Here is a 15,524-nt window from a genome sequence, read left to right on the forward strand (position 1 = left end):
CACATTTTTGGATTGTGGGAGGAAACTGGAGCACCCGGAGGAAACCCATGCAGACACGGGGAGAATGTGCAAACTCCACACAGAATTGAACCTGGGTCTCTGGCGCTGTGAGGCAGCAGTGCTAACCACTCTGCCACTGTGCTGCCCCGTTTTAGTGAATGTTAAACATCTGAATGGAGTGGTTGGGCTGAAGTGGCCTGATTCAGTGTCGCACATCTTATGGAAGCCTATATGATTGATCAGAAATTGTATTCTCATTGATTATGTACATAGCAGCATTACAGTTCCAATCAATTGCTGAACAAATGTGAGATATTTAAAGTGTCACTTTGTATTTTGTTTCACAGGGTAATGCGGGTGTACAGCACACAGACCAGGCGGGTGGCATTTAATGTCAGCAAGATGTCATCTGGTAATGAAGGCGAGGTAAGTGAGACTGCGAGAGAGCACCTTGAATAGAGAGGTGGACTGTTCATAATGTTATCCTGTAGAGCTCTGGAAATGATGGCAAAGTTTTAAACAATGTGCCTGGCATGCAGGCCAGGATTATCCTTCCTTTCTGGCATTCCCTGCTGTATGGCACCAATTGAGACAATACTGGATGTAATCTAGTCATAGATTCCTGTAGCTTGGAAATAGACCCATCAGTCCAACCAGTCCAGGCCAAGAAATCTCGCAAGCTAAGCTAGTCCCAGCTCCTGGCCCGTAGCCCTGTTATACGTCCCATTCTCATTGTTGGATGTCTGATATCTCCAATTGCTGTGGATGTTTTTCTAACCCAACTCAGCCAGATATCCAAGAAGATCGGGTGTTAATGGCCATTTCTTTGGAGTTTTAGCCGAACCGATGCCTGGAGATCCAGAGCCCTGATGGAAATTCCACCTCTGTGTTTATCGGCAGTTCCACAGCATTGGGAAATGAGCAACTCAACGAGTCTGCAGTGTTATCATGGAGGTCAGCATGAACACCTGCAGCTCCATTGATAAGAATCAACACTGAATCGAAAGAGCATGGGTCCCACAAAATTCCACACTCACTCGGGGTACTGTTTTCCTTTGTCTGTTCAGGCAGACACAAAATGCCCCATCCTGGCACTAATTTAAAGGAGAATAGAGGAATTAACCTTCCTATCCTGGCCACCGTTAATGTCACGAAAACAGGTTCCCTGCCCATTTTCACATTGTTTGCAGGCGTTTGCTTTGTGCAAGTCCCACATTGCAAAACCAACAATGCTTCAAGAAGTACTTAATTGGCTGTCAAGCACTTTGGAGAGTTGCTTTATAAATGTAGATCTTTTCTTGTTTTTTTTTAAAAGTGAGCTTCTGTAAAACCAGCAAACCCCGGGGATTATTTGAATGTTAACACAGCTGGCTTTTTAACCATGAGATTCCTGACTGACCATTCTGTACCTGCAGTGTCCTCTTGTGGCAAAAAGCTAGCATTGCGGCACCATCACATCCAATGGATGAGTTTCTGGGTTTGGGGTGGGGACACTGTTGAAGATGCCACCTTTCAGATGAGACTTTAAACTGCAGCCTTGCCTGCCTTCTCTAGTAGAAGTAAAAGATGCCATGATATACTGGGATCATTGAGGAGCTGCCCTCATTCCCCATATCTTGACAGTTCTGATATTTCAAAAGCACTTATTCTGTAAAGTACTTTGAGATGTCTGGAATTGGCGAACGGTGCTATAGAAATGTAAACCCTTCACCTTAGCATAGCCTGTTGACCTGCTACTTTCAAACTGGGATACTGACTTTGGGGTCATCAGTCTTTGATAATTAGCTTTATTAGTCTAAAATAATTTTGAGCTTTCAGTTTCTGGTTGGCCGTTCTGAAACTGTTTTCTCCTTTCCACTGAAAGTCCAAAGATGCAAGAATTAGGGCAATGAAAGCATGTCGTGTTCCCAGCTGTCTAAAGCGCTAACACACATACAATTCACACTGTGCCAAATCCCTTATCCGTCCTGCCTTCTCATTGCCCAAACACTCCCTCCAAATTACAAGTTGATTCGTATGTGGTTATTTTAATTTCGTAAATGCTGCTCACGGTGTGATCTGCTCCATGTTGGACAGACCAAAACACAGGTTAAATTCTACTTGGCAGGTCTGGTAGCATCTGTGGGGAGAAAGCAGAGTTAACATTTTGGGTTCAACCCGTTTGCCAGGCACAAACCTGCCTGTTGTTTGAACTGTCCACCTTGCTGTTCCGTTGACATCACTGTCCTTGGCTTATTGTGCAATTCCAGTGAAGCTCAGTAGAAACTTGAGAAACCGCATGTTATAATCCAATTAGACACTTCACAGCCTTCCAGACTCAACATATTTAGTTCACCCGTTTCACACCATGAACTGTCCTGTATTTTATTTCCTTTTGCTTTGTTGGGTTTAGCTTTAGTCATTTCTCTCTCGTTGGGCAGCAGCAGTTCATATCCTGCTTTTCAGACAGATCTTTACTTGACATTTACTGCACCCTTTGATTGTGTGCCACCAGCTCTTTAATCTCTCCATTACAGACCTCTTGTTTGTGTCATGTTCTGCCCCACCTCACCTGATTAAAACTGATTGCAGTTCTCTGTCAGCAGAATGTCGCCGAGGTGGAAATGCCAGCAATTGCTAGATCCCATGTGAGAATAAAGAAAGGAAAAAGAATGACTTCCATGATGTATGTTACTATTCACCTTATACATTTTTGATCTGGACGAAGGAACTGAGGGCATTGTTGCTAGGTTTCTCGTTACCACAAAGATAGGTGCAGGGAAAGGTAGTGTTCATGAAGCAGGGAGTCTGCAGAAGGACTTGGACAGGCTAAGAGATTCGGCTAAGAAATGGCCGATGCAATACTATCTTGGAAACTGAGAGATTATGCACTTTGGGAGGAAGAATCGAGGTGTAAATGGGGAAAGGCTTTGGAAATCTGAAGCACAAAGGGACATGGAAATCTTTGTTCAGGATTCTTTTAAGGTTAACATGCAGGTTCATTTGGCAGTTAGGAAGGCCAATGCAATGTTAGCATTCATTTCGAGATGGTGAGAATACAAGAACAAGGATGTATTGCTGAGGCTGTATAAGGCTCTGGTATTCGGAATATGAGTGGTTTTGGGCTGTACATGGAAGGATGGGCTGGGGTCCATGGGAAGTTCACAAGCTTGATCCTGGGGATGAAGCGCTGTCTTCTGAAGAGTGGTTGACGACTCTGGGTCTGTACTTGATGGAATTTAGAAGGATAAGGGAAGGATCTTATTGAAAGTTCCAGAATGCGGAGAGGCCTGGATAGAATGGATGATGGGAAAATGCGAGTAGGAGAGACGAGGACCCGGGGGCGCTGCCTCAGTGAAATGATGGTCCTTTAGAGCCGAGATGAGGAATTTCTTCAGTTAGAGAGTGGTGAAGCTGTGGAACTCATTGCTGCAGAAGGCTGTGGAGGTCAAGTCATTGAGTGTAATTAAGACCAATTCAGATTAGAAAGGGGATCTAGGGTTACAGGAAGAAGGCAGGGGAATGGGATTGAGAAACACACCAACCGTGATTGAATGACAGAGCAGATCGGAAGGGGCCAAATGGCCTATTTCTGCTGTTATATCTTAGGGCTTTGTCCTTTTTTTTTTACAAGTTTTATTGTGGCTTTGTCTCTCCTAATTATTGTGATTTGCTCTGGCATTGGTCATTGTTTCTTCAGCTTCAGTATGTTCTGTGTCTGTGCTGTGTGAACAGCGCAGTTCATGATGCGTGGTGTGACTCGGCTATCTTTAGCCTCACGGTTCTAATCATGTTATATCCAGTGTTCAGCTCTGGTTACAGCTCAGAAGCAGCAAGTCCTGACACGAGGGGGGTTGACTGTAAGTGACATTATTGCAAGGCTCATGGTGAAGTGACACAATCTTTCCAGCAATGTGTCGTCACATGCCCATCATAACCTCTCTCTCTCTCTCATAGCCCATCATGGTTTTGTCAAACATATTCACGATTTGTTCAACCTGCCCTCTCTCTAGCAAATTCTGTACCGTTACCTGTGATTGGCTGCCTTTCTCTCTGCCTTCAGAAAAATCCAAAGAAACCTTTTTGAACCATTCTGTGTATCCCATTTAACCCTGTCTCCACCTGTGCTTTAAGTGAATCTTTGTAAGTGCGAATCCTAATGCAAGTATGAAATGTGGAAAGAAATTACTTGGAAGCGCTCAATTGCTGGAATTAGAACTCATTCCTTCCTTTCTCATATTTTAAACTGATGACAGACCAAGAGTTATCGAATGTTTCACGATGATGGCATGAAATCGTTTTTCCGCCGACTCACCTTCACACCCGATGGCTCTTTGTTGCTCATTCCGGGTAAGCGGATCTCGATTACATGATTGTTCTTTTGCAGAGTGATGATTGAACCTTTCTGATTTACCCAGAGAACGTGCGGAACCTACAATTTCCTGTTTCTCCCCAGCCACCCCTCAGCCTATCGAAATTCCTCTTGCCAACCCAACAGCAACGCTTTCTCCTGTGGCATGAATTGTTGTGATAGTTTAAATATTTGGAATACTTGTGTTTATTTCAGTGATATTCAGCAGTATTAAAGAGCGCTTGGTGCTAGGATATGAAGGAAATACCCAAGCAGCTGTTTCAGAAAAAGTGGCAGTATTTATCAGTTTGTTTTCACGTCCAGTGTAACCTAACTTAGAGTTCTTCTGTTGGATGACAGCGTTGAGGAACTTGACAGGTCAGTGATAGCAATGAATCAGATTGGAGAGTTCTGGTTCTATGCCTTCCTGGCCAGCAGGGAGATACTTAATCTCAGCTAAGGCAACAGTAAGGGCTGTACAGATACTTTTGAGGACAAGAGGACAAAAGCAATTCAGGACTTTTGTTCCTGAGTGCTCTGTAATATAGATACTTTCCAATCAACTGACTAGGGAGAGTCAGCATGGCTTTGTGTGTAGGAAATTGTCTAATCTTAAGTTTTGTTTTGAAAGGTGATAAAGAAAACTGATGAAAGCAGAGCAGTAGATGTTGTCTATGTGGACTTCAGCAAGGGGTTCGACAAGGTTCTGCATAGTAGAGTGGTTGGTAAGGTTTAAAAAAAATGAGATCACATGGGATCTAAGGGGAGCTAGCCAATTGGATACAAAACTTACTTGAAGGTAGGAGACAGAGGGTGGTGGGGGAGGGAGGATTGTTTTTTGGACTGGAGGTCTGTGACCCAGTGGTGTTCCACAGAGATCTGTGCTGGGTCCCTTGCTTTTCTTCTTTTATCCAAATGATTTAGATGTGAACAGAGGAGGCGTGGCTAGTAGGTTTGCAGATGCCACCAAGTTTGGTGGTAGAGTGCATAGTGAAGAAGATTATCTCCATGTGCAGCGGGACTTTGATCAGATGGGCCAGTGGGCTGAAGAATGCCCGATGGGGTTTAATATAGGTAAATGTGAGGTGCTGTGTTTTGATCAGACAAACCAGGACAGGACGTACACAGTTAAAGGTAGGGCCCTGGGCAGTGCTGTCAAACAAAGGAACCAAAGCGCGCAGATTCAGAGTTCCTTGGAAGTGGAGTCACAGGTAGACAGGGTGGTGAAGGAGGCTTTTGGCATGCTTGCCTTCATTGGTCAGTGCATTGAGTATAGGAGTTGGGACATCATGTTGTGGTTGTATAGGACATTAGCAAGGCCACTTTTAGAATAATGCATTCAATTCTTTTCTCCCTGCTGTAGGAAAGATATTTTTAAACTTGAAAGGATTCAGAAAAATTTACAACAATATTGCCGGGACTGGAGGGTTTAAGCTATGGGGAGAGGTTGAATGGGCTGGGGCTGTTTTCCTGGAGCATCGGAAGCTGAGGGGTGACCTTGTGTGGTTTATAAAATGGTAGATCGGTTTAAGATGTCAGGTTGGTAGGGATGGGTTGGACTGAAGGATCTGTTTCCGTGCTGTATAACTCGATAATCTGTTCAGGTAGGAGAACCTAGTTCTCCTACCTGAGAGGCAGGTATGCTGCCACTTTGCCAGAACAATTTCTGATGATCTGGGTTGTAAACAGGACATTTCTGCACTTTGAGGTAACACGTTATTCTGAACTGCCCTTCCAGCACAGTCTGCAGTGTGCGAACTGCTGAGAGTTGCTGGTACACCATCCTGCAATGATTCAAAGGAGAGAGTTGATTTTAACATGTTAGCTAACTGGTGTATGACTCTTAACCACAAATGGTTTCATCTGTGTCACTGGGGTATTTAAAAAAACTGCTTTGTGTCATAAAGCGGTTTATTTCGGACCCCCTTTCAAACAGTCTTTGCAGATTGTTTTCTAAGTCACGCATGTCCTTCAGCTGAGCCACGCTCCTCTGAAGCTACTGCCTCACCCAGTCCCAGCTTGCACTCCCAGAGTCCTCCGCAGTATATCAACAGTCTGATGTCTCAGTCACATGATGCCATGGCATGAACATTTATGAACTGCTGATGATACAAAACTTCAAGCGACCAGCAGGTGGTAGCACTGCTCCCTTTGCAAGGGACAGACAATGGAGGCTGAGAAATGTTTGAATTACCAATCTTAATTTTTTGCCTTCAGCCTTTCCTCAACTGTGTCTATGACAAAAACAGATGCCATCGGTGTTAGTTATTGGATTATGATAGAGGGTATATTTCCTCCTTGGGACCAGCATGTACCAGCAAGCATCTTGAGAAAGTCAATGATTATTAAAGGCAGATTTTAAAAAAAAAAGGACAGAGTGCTTGGATTCAAGAATGCTAGATGGTCCTGATCTTGGCAATAACTGAACCATTGTTTTTTAATCAGCACGTGTCAAAATAAAGAAGGATTTATCAAGGACAAATACAAGGAAGACCATCAGAGAACAATCAGATAAATGCAAGCCAGTGTGCCTTTGCAAAGGGTGGTGTTGCTTAAGGTGAATGATGTGGAGGGCTGGGATGGACAAAGTTGAGAATCTCACAACACCAGGTTATAGTCCAACAGATTTATTTGGAAACACAAGCTTTTGGACCGCTGCTCCTTCCTGTCTGTGTCGATATGCGTGATCTTCTTGGAGATCCTCTTCATTCTAAACTGGCAGTTGGTGTCGATGGTAGCCATGAAGGAGCAGCGCTCTGAAAGCTTGTACTTCCAAATAAACCTGTCAGGCGATAACCTGGTGTTGTGTGATTTTTAACTTTAAGTGTAAGCATGGATTATTTGAGGGAAGTTTTACTTATGGGCTCACAGGATGTGGATGTCACTAGCAAGGCCAGCATTTATTGTTAATTCTTAATAATAATGGCTAATTTATTGCCGTTCCTAATTGTCCACCTGTACTTCCCACTGCTTTGGGAAAGCAACGAACATAATCAAAGACGGCTTGTACCCCGGTTAAAATCTCTTCCACCACCTCCCATTGGGCAGAAGATAGAAAGGTTTTTATACACATATGAATAGGTTCAAGAACAGCTGCTTCCCACCTTTGTTAGACTTCTGAACGGACCTTTCAAATTTCAAATGTAATGTAATGTTGATCTCGCTGTCTGTGCACCTTCTCTGACCTGTAGTGTTGTATTCTTTACTCTGTTCTATTACCCTAATGCACTTTGAATGGTATGAATCTGCCTGTACTGCACATAAGACAAAACTTTTCACTGTAGGTAGGTACATGTAACGGTAATAAATCAAATCAAGGAAGGAGTCAGCCCATTTCTCTTGGTCTGGAGACTCATGCAACCCAGACTGGGTCAGGCTGGCAGATTTCCTTCCTTAAAGGACATTAGTGAATCAGATGAGTTTTTACGACGCTTGACTATGGTAGCATGCTCATCATTTTAGTTCCAGAATCTTTTTTTTTATTCACATTTTGCCTTTGCCATGGTGAGTTTCGAACCCATGTCCAGTAACATGACCCCTATAACAACCACCGCCTCTAAAATGGAAGCTGGGAGAGGAGCAATGGTTGAATGTGAAATTGGCTGAAGAAAGAATAAAGTGTGTTATTTGATAAGAGAGTGATGGCAGAAGTGAGAGAGACTGAGTGGGATGTTCATGGGTTGGTCAGGAGACCCTGCATGTGCCTGGTTCAGTTGCCCACTTTCAGTTCATTGAGAATAAGGGCGGAACTAAGGTATGAAGCAGGCAGAAACTGGGGAGAAAAAAGGGTAAAATTAACTATGGTAAATCAGTGAAATAAAAGTCAGAACAGTTAATTGTGAAATACAAGCGATCCTGCTCCTTTCTGCTATTGTGTTCATTTCAACATGTAGAACCACATTGCAGCTGTATTGCCTCAAACAGGACCGTTGGTGGTATCTTCAGGTTGCTATGTACTCTTGTAGAGGGAGCATTGGATACAACATATTGACAGGGACCCTGTGTATTACTTATGATGTAGATTCAGCCAAAGTTCAAATATGTGATAGATATTAAATCTCTGTGGAGTAGCAACGTTTAATAGATTGTCGAATCTTGTGTCAACAGAGAATAGTTTGAAATTATCACAATAAAACTATAGATTACCTTGAGTATTTTATTTAGTGAACCAGACCAAGCATGTTGAGAAGCATTCTGTGTTTGTGACTCTTTTAATGCTAACATGAGTTGAATAACTCTATGACCAAAGACTGGGGAGACTGATGCTCGTCAATCTTAACTTGACAGAGAAAAGACAGTGTAGAATTATAGAAGATATGAACTGATGCAGATAAACTCACCTTGAAATACTACTTTAGATTATGTCAAGTTATTGTAGCAAAGGATAAAGACTATCGAAAGAAATGATGCCAGGAACCATTTTAGTTATGGTAGGTTAATGGGGACTTAAAACCTAGGACAGGAGGGAACACTATGATGTAGATGCCGCTGTGTTTTTGTGTTGTCCTTTAGATGCAAATCTGGATGCAAACGGTACCAATCGGAGACAGGAATAGTCTATGCTTCATCTGCACAAACATGAGTTTCATTGCTCTTTTTACATCCTGCTTTCCCTGGCTTTGAAGAGAAACACCAGCATTAAGCTCTTTGCCAACGTCGGTTGTGAACTTAAGAATGGTAGTAATTGTGGTGAATGGGGCACAATCAACATCCACCATTGTCGTTCCCTAAGTCCTGCCCTGTTCTCGGCCTCGCCTGAGCTACATTGTCAGTCACAGTAACCCATTGATGTTGAAATGTCTTGGTTTGGAGCTCATGAGGCTTCCATGGTTTGGACGAGGAAACCTTTCTGGTTTCTGTAAAATCAGGGACTTTCACGACTGGAGTTCCTCAAGGGTCACTGTTGGGACCAGAACTTTTGATTTTGCACATTAATGGTCGAGATGAAGGAGCTGAGGGCATTCTGGCTAAGTTTGCAGATGATATAAAAGAGAGGTGGAGGGACACTAGGGAGGCTGTAGAAGATTTGGGCAGGTTAGAGTGTGCAAAGAAGTGGCAGATGGCACACTGTGAGAAAGTGTGAGGTCATACACTTTGTTAGGAAGAATATAGGCATAGACTATATTCTAAATGGGAGAAAATTTCGAAGCCTGAAGTGCAAAGGGACTTGGGGGTCCGAGTTCAGGATTCTCTCAAGGTAAGCTTGCAGGTTGAGTCAGGTAGTTAGTAAGGCAAATACAAGGTTGGCACTTATTTCTAGTAGACTAGAATATAAAAGCAGGGATGTCCTTCTGAGGCTTTATAAAGCTCTGGTCAAACCACATTTAGAGTATTGTGAGCAATGTTGGGCCCCAAACCTCAGGAAGGATTGGTCCTGGGGAGGGAGGGTCCAGAGGAGGTTCACGAGAATGATCCCAGGAATGGAAGGCTTACCACAGAGGAATGTTTGAGGACCCTGAGTCTATACCTGATGGAATTTAGAAGGATGAGGGAGCATCTAATTGAAATCTACAGAATATGGAGGAGCCTCGATTATCTGAACGAGATGCGTAAGGCACTGTTACGTTCGGATAGTTGATTATTCGGTTAATTGATTCAATGCCTCTCCACTGGGGCTCGGAGTTTTCTGAAGTTTCCTTTTTCCTTGCTCTGCCTGCCTCTCTCTGTCTCAGGGTGTGTAAGGGACCTGCAGCAATGCTGAACTCTTCCCCCCCCCCTCAATCAGTTCAATGGGATTGACGCAGCAAACACTTGCTAAGTCTGCTCCCCGGCAGCAGCACACCGCGTGTGAACCCCTGCTCCCTGCAGCCGGACTGGACACCAACAGTAAGACTGCTGGTGTCTTTGGGGAGGGAAGCTCAAAATAACACGTGCACGCACACCCCACTTTGTCCTGTACAGGGCAATGTTGGAGAGATTATCAGAGGAAGGTGAGGTTTAGGGTACACCTGTGTGTAGAACTCCAGGAAAGTGTGGGGGGAGAGAGAGAGAGAGAGAGGAGGCAGGCAGGCAGTCAGTCGTTTGGAGATGGTCCCTGGGCTCCCATTGATGTCTAGGACTGTTCCGGTAAGCATTTCAGGAAGCCGGGTTCATTTTTAATTATTGTAAACAAAAGATGCGGGCAGTGTTGAAATACCTCTTTGATGTAATGAGATCTTCTTCAGATAATCCGAAATTCGGATAATTGATATTCAGATAATCGAGGTTCCTCTGGACTGAATAGCCGTTGGGAATACTGTGGACAATGGGAAGATATTTCTATTAGCAGGAGAGACTAGGATCAGCGGGTACAGCCTTAGAGTAAAGGGGAGACCCATTAAAACAGATGAGGAAATATTTCTTCAGCTCGAGAGTGGTGAATCTATGGAATTCATTACCCTGTGGAGGTCAGGTCATTGAGTGCATTAAAGGTAGGGGTAGATACGTTCTTGATTGTCAAGGGGATCAAAGGTTATGGGGAGAAAACTTTCTCAACCCCATTCTGCTGTTATCAGCCATTAAATGGCGGAGCAGACTTGATGGGCTGAATGGTCTAATTTCTGCTCCTATGCCTTATGGTGTCATGCAGTGGTTTGTTCTCTGAGTGACTGATTCTCTGAGCTGTTTATACAATGGATGAGGCTCAGTAGAGGGGTTGAAGCCTTGCAAAATTGGCTCTTGTATGTATTTGAATAAGATTCCCTGTAATAAAAGGATATGTGTCTTGCGTTTGCCGTCTTGTTGCTGATTTCAGCGAGGGGTTTGTTTTTGTGAGGATGTTTTGTTTTCTGTTATTACTCGTTGGTGGGAACTGTTTTGAATGTACATTCTCAGGTCCAGTTGTACAACACCAAGTTGAACTTATTTTTCTATCTTTAACGAAACTTGGCTTAAGAAATGTGAGATTAAGGATAGGCTAGTTTTAACAGGGCACTACATTCTGATTGCTGTTGTTCCCTGACTGCTTTTGTTACATTACTGCTCGAGGTCTCCTTTGTAAGATTTTGGCATCAAACTACAGCAGCAAGGAGCAAAATTCTGCACATCATTCAAGTGTTCACAATTCAATCAGGGATCATTCCTTCTCATACAAGGAAAAGGATAGTGTGGTAATTTGCAGTATGATATCAGGAGAAACGTGCAGTCTTTTCAGACAATCATTCCAAATAGAGAGCATGGGTTTCCACAGGATTCTGTGAAAAAGTTGCTGAGTTTTTAAAAGAATAAAGATGGTCCTGCGCAAACGGTTTTATATATCCATGTCAAAAATGGCAGAGACTGTCCCTCCCCAGTGAGCATTGAGGAAAGTCAGATGTACGTTTAACAGATGAAGAGGAGATTCATTGGAAGTTTGCAGTCGAAAAATGTGCAGAAATATCCTCGGTTTGGTAACCGCTTTGGCAGAGACAGCACTGGATGAGTAAATTGTCTTTGCAAAAAAAAGGAGTTTTTAATTGTCCCTTGAAGGAGGGAATGGTTTATTATACAGACAACATTTCATACATGAGCGAGAACGATTGCCTTCCTCTGTAGGCATTGCATCATAACTGTATCACAATTAATAGTCTTGCACATCTCGTGGACCTTGCTGCTGCTGCTGAGAAATCTGTCCAGGTAGTTGCAAATATTTGGAAGATGCGGAGGGGGGAGGTGGGGAAAGGGTCCTCTGCAAGGACATCCGTTGCATGTTAGTGTTCCTTTGTGTCTGTGTCAAGCAAGAACGTGCTGGTCTTTCCTGGGAATAAAATGTACATTTGGAATAAGCACAAAAAAGCTGTTGAAAATAAACGGTCCAAGCTTTAAATTGAAATAACTACAATTTGTATTTCATTGTTTGATTGGGTTAATAGTTGAATTTTTTTTTCAAAAGGCAGAATTGCTGCAGTTGCATTTTATGTGTATCTTCTAAAATGCATAGCCATGTCCCACAGAATTGAGATTCCTTTGCCACAGAAGTTGTTGTGGTTTATTATGGAAACTGGTTTGAGATGTCCTGAAGTTCTCGCGACAAATTAGATGCAAAATTACAGCAAACTTTGTTTTAAACAGCACCTCATGTACCAGAACTCATGATAAACTGACAGCAATTAAATGTCTGAAATTCTAGAAGTTTACTGTACAGGTAGTTCTTCTATAATGTGGTAATTGCATTCTTGTGCAACCCCATGTTATAGAAAAATCACACTTCAGAAACAGCGTCCCAGTTTGTCAATTGGTTTACAGCAAATTTGTGTTAATGAAACGCAAGCTATAGCAGAATGACCCTGTATTATTGTGATCTCCACAATGTCTGAGCAGTCGGTTAAGGGTGAGTGAGAAGGCTCTCTGCCAGTTTTATCTAAGGGAAAGTTGCGTTATTATTTAAGTGATTTATGTTGTAAATAAAATAAAACATCGATGTGCATACCTCCCACATTACATGTCTTCATGCATGTTTTTACATTGAATATGTGGACCTCTTGATTATCTTGCTATACTTTGTCAGTTTATCGTGTCTTAACTCAGCCCTGAAGTTCAGAAATGTACCACTTAGTGTGTACACAGAGGTGTTGAGTTCTTTGGTTATGTCTGGAATGGGATTTAACTGAGAGAATCATCATCTGCTCCAAGACTACTGTTCCACTCCAGACTAGACACTAATATGTTTAACTTTGTGTGTATTAGTTCTTGCTGGGGTGTAACTTATAGGTGAGCTAGTATCTACTGTCGTACCAGCTGGAAAGTGACTCTGAAGCTTTAATTTCAACCAATGAAAATATTTTGTTCATATAGAACTGTAATCCCATCCTAATGTCTTCATGAAATTCTATGTTAATATTTATGTATAGCCACTATTAAAACAGTCATTTTGTAGCAATCCAGAAACACAAACTGTTTATTTTCTGCCTTTCTGAATTTGCTACCAATGGTGCATTCTCTGCAATGGAATAAATATTTAAACAGCAGCCAATCTAATTCTCAGTCAAATTGAGCATTGTCATTGTAATTTAGGAGGTTACAAAGGATTTGACATTGATTTTAATTTTGATGCCCTCTTTGGAAGGACAGCATTAAAACCTGGAAGTGGTTGGTTGAGAGGAGTTTGTGAAATGAAAACTGTGCTGCTGTTTGTTTCTTTCAAGGATGAGTTTATCAGTTCCTAATTCTACCTTGATGACTTTGTTTTGTGTGGATGTATCTGCTAGCTTTCTTCTCCCACATTCCCCAATATTTATCCCGTAGCTCAAAGTCAGCTGTGGTAGTTTTGTGCAATTTCAGTTTGTTAGAACGATTTAGGAAGAAACTCCTGTTGGCTCAGTGGTTAGCACTATTGCCTGACAGCACGAGGGACCCAGGTTCAGTTCCAGCCTTGAGTGACTGCGTGGAGTTTGCACGTTCTCCCCAGGTCTTTCATGGGTTTTCTCTGGGTGCTCCAGTTTCCTCCCACTATCCAAAGATGTGCAGGTTAGGTGAATTGGCCATGAGAAATGCAGGTTTACAGGGTATAGGGGGAGAGGGCTGGATCTGGTTGGGATGCTAGGCAAGAGTGAGGACTGCAGATGCTGGAAGTCAGAGTCTAGATTTAGTGTGGTGCTAGAAAAGCACAGCAGGTCAGGCAGCATCCAAGGAGCAGGAAAATCGATGTTTTGGGCAAAAGCCCTTCTTTCCTGATGATGACGTTGATGTTTCATGTTGGTTTATGCTGCTGAACAGCACCTTCTTATTGATACTCTGATTCCTCTTTCAGCTGGTTGCGTTGAAGCTGGAGAGAATGTTACGAACACAACGTATGTATTTTCCAGAAAAAATCTGAAAAGGTAGGACCTTTCCTGTGTTATGACAATATTGAGTACTTGTCTGAAATTTGAGAGGTAACTTCACCAGTGCATCTCTTTTATTTGAAGGCCCATTGCCCATCTACCTTGTCCTGCTAAAGCCACACTGGCTGTTCGTTGCTGCCCGATATTCTTTGAGCTAAGGCAACCAAAGGTCGAAGGTGAGTCTGATGCCGCGGTGCTGGATGTCTTGGAATGGTTAAAGGTGGATAAATCCCCAGGACCTGATCAGGTGTACCCGAGAACTCTGTGGGAAGCTATAGAGACGTGATTGCTGGGCCTCTTGCTGAGATATTTGTATAATCGATAGTCACAGGTGAGGTGCCGGAAGACTGGAGGTTGGCAAACGTGGTGCCACTATTTAAGAAGGGCGTTAAAGACAAGCCAGGGAACTACAGACCGGTGAGCCTGACCTCGGTGGTGGGCAAGTTGTTGGAGGGAATCCTGAGGGACAGGATGTACATGTATTTGGAAAGGCAAGGACTTATTCGGGATAGTTGACATGGCTTTGTGCGTGGGAAATCATGTCTCACAAACTTGATTGAGGTTTTTGAAGAAGTAACAAAGAAGATTGATGAGGGCAGAGCAGTAGATGTGATCTATATGGACTTCAGTAAGGCGTTCGACAAGGTTCCCCATGGACACTGATTAGCAAGGTTAGATCTCATGGAATACAGGGAGAACTAGACATTTGGATGTAGAACTGGCTCAAAGGTAGAAGACAAAGGGTGGTGGTGGAGGGTTGTTTTTCAGACTGGAGGCTGTGACCAGTGCAGTGCCACAAGGATCGGTGCTGGGTCCGCCACTTTTTGTCATTTACATAAATGATTTGGATGCGAGCATAAGAGGTATAGTTAGTAAGTTCGCAGATGACACCAAAATTGGAGGTGTAGTGGACAGCGAAGAGGGTTACCTCAGATTACAACAGGATCTGGTCCAGATCGACCAATGGGCTGAGAAGTGGCAGATGGAGTTTAATTCAGATAAGCGCAAGGTGCTGCATTTTGGGAAAGCAAATCTTAATAGGACTTGTACATTTAAAGTTAAGGTCCTAGGGAGTGTTGCTGAACAAAGAGATCTTGGAGTGCAGGTTCATAGCTCCTTGAAAGTGGAGTCGCAGGTAGATGGGATAGTGAAGAAGGTGTTTGGTATGCTTTCCTTTATTGGTCAGTGTATTGAGTACATGAACCAAAAGAGAAAATGCTGGAAAATCTCAGCAGGTCTGGCAGCATCTGTAAGGAGAGAAAAGAGCTGACGTTTCGAGTCTAACTGACCCTTTGCCAAAGCTTTGACAAAGGGTCAGTTAGACTCGAAACGTCAGCTCTTTTCTCTCCTTACAGATGCTGCCAAACCTGCTGAGATTTTCCAGCATTTTCTCTTTTGGTTTCAGCTTCCAGCAT

The 15,524-nt window shown here is 43.1% G+C and overlaps 1 protein-coding gene across 1 annotated transcript in view; it reads left to right on the forward strand.

Moving 5' to 3' along the window:
• The window catches only part of chaf1b (chromatin assembly factor 1, subunit B), a 50,031-nt gene that overhangs the window by 23,402 nt on the left and 11,105 nt on the right, over window positions 1-15,524 (forward strand). The window contains exons 7-10 of the mRNA XM_072585627.1: window positions 348-426; window positions 4,236-4,329; window positions 14,037-14,106; window positions 14,194-14,285. Coding sequence (XP_072441728.1) covers window positions 348-426; window positions 4,236-4,329; window positions 14,037-14,106; window positions 14,194-14,285 — 335 coding nt within the window. The remainder of the gene's footprint in view (window positions 1-347; window positions 427-4,235; window positions 4,330-14,036; window positions 14,107-14,193; window positions 14,286-15,524) is intronic.

Source organism: Chiloscyllium punctatum, chromosome 15, assembly GCF_047496795.1.
Source record: "Chiloscyllium punctatum isolate Juve2018m chromosome 15, sChiPun1.3, whole genome shotgun sequence".
Lineage (NCBI taxonomy): Eukaryota > Metazoa > Chordata > Chondrichthyes > Orectolobiformes > Hemiscylliidae > Chiloscyllium > Chiloscyllium punctatum.